Genomic DNA, 7,051 nt, shown 5'->3' on the forward strand with positions numbered 1-7,051 from the left:
CCGTGCCAGGGGACTTGCAATGACCTCGGCCAGTTCCTTTAGAACTCTAGGGTGGAGATCATCCGGGCCGGCTGACTTGAATATGTCCAACCCCTCCAGAAGCTCCCTAACTAAATCCTCGTTAACCCGTGGCCCAGATGTGCCTCCCCCGGGGCCCGAGGGGGCCCAGCAGGGAGGTGGCTATCCTACCAATCTCCCCATCACCAGAACCAAGGAAACTAAGGGTGAAAAGACCCAAAGGCAGAGATATGAAAGGGAGTAGAAGAAGCAATTGTCCTTGGTCACCATTTACTCAGGATCCACTGAACAACCAAAGGCTTCATTCTTCAGGGCCAGTCTTCTGTGGCAAAATGTGCCCCCCGCTGCAGACTCAGCACAGGGGGGCTGCCCCACGAGTCTGCCTGCACATCTGACAGGGCCAGTCATAGGAAAATAGGGCTGGAAAGAACTCAACAAAGTCATCTAGTCTGACCTCCTGCTTAACCAGCTGATGTCTAACTTGCACTATCTCTCTAGTAATCCAATTCAGTGCTTAACCACCTTCATAGGGAAAAGGTCTTCTTACTATCTAAACTATCCTGCCTTCTTACCTGTGAGCCCATGTCTTCTTTTCCTATCCTCTGTGCACACTGAAGAAAATTGAATCACCGTTCTCTTTGTAACAAGCCTATTTGTATTTGAAAACGTATCAGATCTTTCCTCAGTCCTCTCTACTCTTTACTATATCATTCCAGTTCTTCCAGCCTATCCTTAGCTGTTCTTCTTAGTAACCAGTATGGCAGTGCCATGGACTGGCCTCACATATGAGCTGAGGTTTAGCAGACACAACACGATGAGGTGGCTTCCTCTCCTTCCGGATTGCCCCCTGCATTCTGTGAGCGCAGTAATCACGCCATGGACCACAATGGGGCTAGGATTTCATGTTTGCATTTTTATTAATGACTGCTTCATTTATGAAGTGTTGTTCCCATTAAAACAGAAGAAAAATTCCCACTGACTCCAATGGGGAGTCAGTCACCCCCTTTTCTGTGTTTGCTGTAGTATTCTTTGTTTCTGTGGATATATTCCTTTATTAAAGTTTTGCCCAGGGCAGAAAAAAAACTGCTATCCTACCAATTAATTGTGAAATATCTACATTTTCAAGGCCACCCCCTCAATCTTTGCTCCTCCTCTGACATGAAGATAGAGCAGCAGCTCTGTCATTTATAGAGCAGCAGCTTCTGTAGCTGGTGCTACTCTTCTGAGGGATCCAGAAAGGGAGGTAACAAGCCAGCAAGCTACCATGAGTCAACAACAGTCGGTAAATTTTAACATAGGCTACTTACTAATTTTAAGCCACGCGGTGAGAAACAATGATTTGAAGCTAAGTCTGCCTTGTTTAGCATCCAAAACCTAGTGGAAAAGAATGTGTGTCAGTTTGAAAGATGAGATAAAATGAAGTAAAACCTAAAAAAAGAGGGTTTATAAATTAGTTTTGATGTTTATCTGTTGAAAGGCATCTGTTACAAACACACATTAATAATCATACTAAAAAGAATGGATTTAAAGGACCCAGCGGGGTGTGCTTTTATTTTCTTTCTGCATTTGTATCAGGCCATCAAGAATGAATGAAGTTAGTCTCTACTGTGTCATCAAGTGCAAACACAATTGGAAATGTTTATTTAAAATTAACTGTTTTTACTGCACTTTTAAGGTTGTTGAGATTTTGTAGCTGCTTATTTTTTAACTTTTGGGCCAAAAATAAGTTATTTATATTTAATTGTTTTCTGTTACTGTTTAAGTTGTGTTACTGTCCTCTCCTTTTCTATATAGTTACAGATACCTGATTTCAATTTTGCTTGGTGCTTTTAGATTGAGGAGGGAAGATTTGGATAGTTTCTTAGACATTTTTATTTCAACCTCAGTTCATTTTCTTTTGTTGTTTCACTAACTTGGGTAGGTTACTTCAGTCTGTGTTTTTCATTTAAACTTCATTGTGAATCAGTTTTTCTCTCTGTAAGATGGGATGAATGGTACTTACTCTCTTTGCAACGTGCTGTGAGTTGCATGGAAGGAAGAGTACAGAAACTGCACGCCAGGTGTTTCTCCTTCTATTGATCCATTCTGTGCCACGGCACCTAAATCTCCTTCTTCACCTCCACGCTGCAGTGCATTCAGCCTTTCCCCATAGGTCTCCTGCCTTTGCTTCCTCTCACTTCTTCACTCCCAATTTTCTAGTCCCCCAGGGTCTTATTACCTTCCTGTTTTCTTTACTCTTTCTCTGGATTCATTTCCCGCTGCAGGCTTCCCGTTCTCTTGTTGGTCTCTTTACTCGTGCTCATCTCTGCGTCCCCACGGCCATTCCATACTCTGTGACCTTGCTCACTCCCACCTCCTCCTCCTCAGACTGTTCTTGTTCATCCACCTTGCTTCCTTCCCTCTTTCACTTGTCTTCTTTCCTGCCTCCTTTGTATTCTTGACTCCACTCCATTCCTGGCACAAAATCTCTTTAGTCCTGTTTCCTCAGTGTCTCACCTCTTTTGACAGTTAGCTTCACTGATGAGGAAAGCAGGCGTGTTTGGACATCTGTGAACTATGTACATGTGACAGGGACTTAGTTCTTAGGGCTGCATCCTATGCCCCTGAATTGAAACGGTGAGTGTTTAACTGAAATGGTGGGGTTCATTTTTCCATCACTGTATATACACGATTGTCCTTGCAACCTCAGGTGCCTGCTGAAGGCAGAAGGCAACGAGGGGCCCGATCCTTTTTTTTTTTGGTGGAGCCTGCCTACCTCTCCCATTAATCTTGCTGTTAATCTTTCAGCTCACCCCCCGGCCATAGGAGAGGCAGGCAGACTCCACAGAAAAAAAGGACTGGGCCGCTCGCTGCCTTTAGCTGGCAGGACACCTGGGACTGATCAGGAATGGGCTGGCTTGCCCCTGGGGCAGCATGGGGAGGCAGCAGGAGTGCGGCTGGGTGTTTTGGTGGTCAGAGAAGGTGGCAGGGATGGTGCACAGGGTGCTGGAAACCCGGGTGGGCTTGGGAAAGCTAGCAGCCCAACTGGGCAGCCCTATGCCCCATGCACTGTCCCCACCACTTTCTCTAGTCACCAGAACAGCCAGCCACCCTCCTGCCACCTCTGTGCACTGCCCCAGGGGCAAGCCAGCCTTGGGTGGCACCAAGTGTCCTGCTGGCTGCAGGAGCCTGCTAAAGGCAGAAGTGGCGAGAGGCCTGATGCTTTTTTTCTGCAGAGCCTGCCCACCTCTCCCATAGCCAGGGAGCGAACTGACTAATGGCTGCAATGTTCCAAGTTGCAAACTAAACTGCATCTGGATGCAACAATGCAAACTCATTTAAAACCCCCAAAACTCATGTAGCTGTAATTTGTGATGCCATTAAATCACACAAAGGGAAATACTTGTCATGTGTACATCATGACATCATCCCATATATGAGCGTCTAATTGCACTAATTGCTTCTATCATCTCTTCAATTGTGTTTTTTATGTTCCCTACAACTAATAGCAACAGGACTGAAACAAAACAGCCAGATCCATCTCTGTCACCTTGTAAATCCCACTTACTTTGAGGTGCAAGAGATCATAGGGGTTAGAAGAAGGGAACGATGCAGATCTCAGCTGTACAATCACAGTCTACAAGACAGGTACTTCTAAGGCACAAACATCACAATTGTGACAACAGCTAACATATTTGCATGTGCTGTTATGGTAGCTTTTTGTGCAAATTAGAAGTGCATTTGTCAGCACTACTTGAATGCCTAACATTTCTGAAAATCTGGCTCCAAAATCATTGAAAGAAGAACTAATTTTTAAACAGAATTTTCTGAACAAAAATTTCTGTCTATGCACTTCATCACCACTGCTGAGAACAACTTAGCCTGCTAGATCTTGTTAGAAGCTAGGAAGCAGATAATATTAAATCACGCATGCATTTTCAAGATGCAATGCAAGTCTGCTTGTCTTATATAATTCCACAAAAATGCCCATTTTCCTTCTCTGTCAGTGATGCAGCTTTATCCACATGTCACTTTGCTCCCCTTTTCCCTGACTGGATAGTTTAGTGGGTTTTTTTCATCCTCAGTCTGTACAACTGCCCCAAAAGGGACAGAGGGGACAGTAGTGAGAAAGAAATCTGAAACTCCGATGGATATGATGTCATTTTCTTTTAGACTCTATATAGATTTTTACAACTTTGAATTTGTATTGGACCCAATTGCTTTCATTCCTTTTATATTATTTGTATTGGACAATAGAGGAACCATTTGCCTGTTTGACTGCGATACAGCACACTTGAACTGCGTCTCAGCCTTCCAAGTCTTAGTCTGTGGCACATTGTAGGACAAAGTTGAAACATGAGGGATGAGAAAATCCAAGTAACTCTAGAACCTTTAAACGATCTATTAGCCCAGGACCTTGCACCAACTTTTGTGACCTGACCAACTTACAGGAAACATGCTGATGCGGGAGGCAAATTGGGGTTTCAAGGGAGGCACATCCCTCCCAGTGAGGTATGTTGTACGAGTATGTTCTTGGTCAAAGTCTGCTTGAACACACATGTGCCAACAAGGCAACATAATCAGTAGCATAGAAGCACATTTCTTACCTTCATTCATCTTCCAAGACACAGTCTTGGGTGTAAATTTTGGGTCAGCATATTAATAAATCTATCTAAAGTCAAGCCAACATCAATAGGATTTAGTGAAGTCACTTAGACAAAATACAAGCTTCTGTGAAGAAGAGGGATATTTTTCCTTATTCATATTTTAAATATTAACAAAAAGAATTTAACTTTTGAAAATAATAAGCACGTCAAATATACCTTATATATTATATTCACATATAACTACAGAACATTTTTACACTTAATTAAAATCAATTAAAATATCATAATTAAAAAAAAGAAATATCAAACTTAGCTCATGCATGCAGTTGAATGCATCTTAAATGCTTCTGGTTGCTCTATGTAGTGTATTTTAAAGGTATATATTCTTGCCAGATTCTGGGAGGTTCTGAGAGCTTCCAAATTGCTATTTGGAATAGCACATTTATTCCTGGAATAGACTTTGCTTTCTGCTGTTAGGTTTTGTTACATCTTGCTTTTCATTTTTGCTTTCTGTTTCTTGTCTCTTTCTTTTTCTTTCTGTATCTAAGATGAAATCTGGCCTTTAGGTCTGGCGTCATAGGTAGGCTGTTGTGAAAAAATGAGTCCTTCATCAGGCTTTGGACACAGTGCACATGTCTACACAAGGTGGTGACTGCACAGTAACCAAATATTACTGCATAGCAGTGCATCACAGCACTAACAGTACTTACATGCTACTGCGCAGTAGTATTAGCCTACTGCACAGTAATGTCACTTAAAACATGTTCACCAGCACTACTGCACAGTAACTCTGGTTACTGTGGATTTATTTAGTACTTGCTTATACAAGTACTAAATAAATCCACAGTAACCACTGCGCAGTAGCATCTCATGTAGATGTGTCCAGTTACAAACTAGCTTCTGCTGATCACTTGTGGGAAATTTCTCTCAAATGAGGTCAGAGTGTCAGCCATGCTCTGCCTCTAGCTGCTGAACCTGTCCCATACCCCTCCCCAATACTGACAGCTTCATGCTTTTAAATGCAATTGCTGTGCTGAGTACCCAGTGAGGTATTTTTTCTTGTATCTAAAAATAAAGGTATAATCAGATTCACACAATAATTCATACACATTAATATAAGGGTGTAGGTTTTTCTGGAAATAATTATAGAGCAATGATAATGACTCCAGTGATTTATAGCAACATCTAAACAAAAGACATTCACACAGCTGTTCTTTCTTAGCTTTACACAAACCTTGGGAGCCAGAGGTATTTATGCACTTCAGGTGAATCCATTAATTTATTTGCCCTTTCTCTTATCATAACCACAACTTTGCTGAGAAGAATCAAGAGCTTAGCAAACAAATTTGTTTTAAGCATTGCTCACTGGAAACTCTTCTTCTTTGGACATGAAGATTAGTAGGTGTGCTGCTGGCATAGCAGAGAGTTTGATTTGTGTGGTTAGAAGTGGTGGGAAAATCTGGAGAGGGGTCTCAGTTACACTCCGGAGATATTGTAAAGTAACTCGGGTACATTTCAGAGGAGATTCCTTGTGTCTGAATACTGCTACAAGCCTCAGCAATGAGTCGCAGTCAGCAGGGATGAAATGGCACCACCTGGAGAAGTGATGAGTCCCAAACAAGCAGGGAGCTCCTTTCCATTTGACAACAAAATGGATGCCAGGAGTTCCCATGAAGCTCTGCAGCACATTGCTGAATGTTTCCTTTGTTATGGTTTCCTGTAGTTTGGGTTTTATGGAAACACCTGGTAGCGACTCCATAGTCAGGGCTGCATTTTAAAACGGGCTCTAAAAAGGCATCAGTGCTGTTTTTCTTCAAAAGCAAACCCATTAATGTTAAATTCTAGGGTTTTGGTTTTCATGCCATTGACTTACTTTAGCCTCCCATCTCTTTCAATTGCCCTTAGCACCCTTTACTTAACCACCCTCTCCCAGCACAAACAACTGCTATCTCCAAAAGCCACCAGTACAGTACCTGTCTTAAAATCACAGAATCATGGAAACTTAGGGTTGGAAAGGACCTCAGGAAGTCATCTAGTCCAACATTTTGCCTAAACCAGGACCAACCCCAACTATATATCACGGCCCAGGCTTTGTCTGCCTGGATGGAGATTTCACACCCCCTGTGGGTAGCCTGTTCCAGTGCTTTACTACCCTTCTGGGAGAAAATTTTCCTAACATCTAATCTAAACTTCCCTTGCTGCAAACTGAGACCCATGCTCCTTGTTCTGTTGTTCTGCTACCACTGAGAACAGTCTAGCTCCATCCAGCCACCAGAGCAACCAACCACCCTCCTCCCACCTCTGTGCACTGCCCCAGGGGCAAGCCAGCCTGTTCCTGGGTGGCCCCAATACTGACAAGTGCAGGGTGCTACACTTAGGCAGCAGAAACCAGCAGCACACTTATAGAATGGGAAACTCCCTTCTTGAGAGCATGGAGGCAGAAAGGG

At 43.0% G+C, this 7,051-nt stretch overlaps 1 protein-coding gene across 1 annotated transcript in view; it reads left to right on the top strand.

Moving 5' to 3' along the window:
- Positions 1-1,248: 1,248 nt before the first annotated feature.
- LOC109307346 (uricase-like) overlaps positions 1,249-7,051 on the top strand; it is a 52,451-nt gene continuing 46,648 nt past the window's right edge. The window contains exon 1 of the mRNA XM_019531186.1: positions 1,249-1,300. Coding sequence (XP_019386731.1) covers positions 1,283-1,300 — 18 coding nt within the window. The 5' untranslated portion in view covers positions 1,249-1,282. The remainder of the gene's footprint in view (positions 1,301-7,051) is intronic.

The sequence above is a fragment of the Crocodylus porosus genome, unplaced genomic scaffold, assembly GCF_001723895.1.
Source record: "Crocodylus porosus isolate Cpor-Errol unplaced genomic scaffold, CroPor_comp1, whole genome shotgun sequence".
Lineage (NCBI taxonomy): Eukaryota > Metazoa > Chordata > Crocodylia > Crocodylidae > Crocodylus > Crocodylus porosus.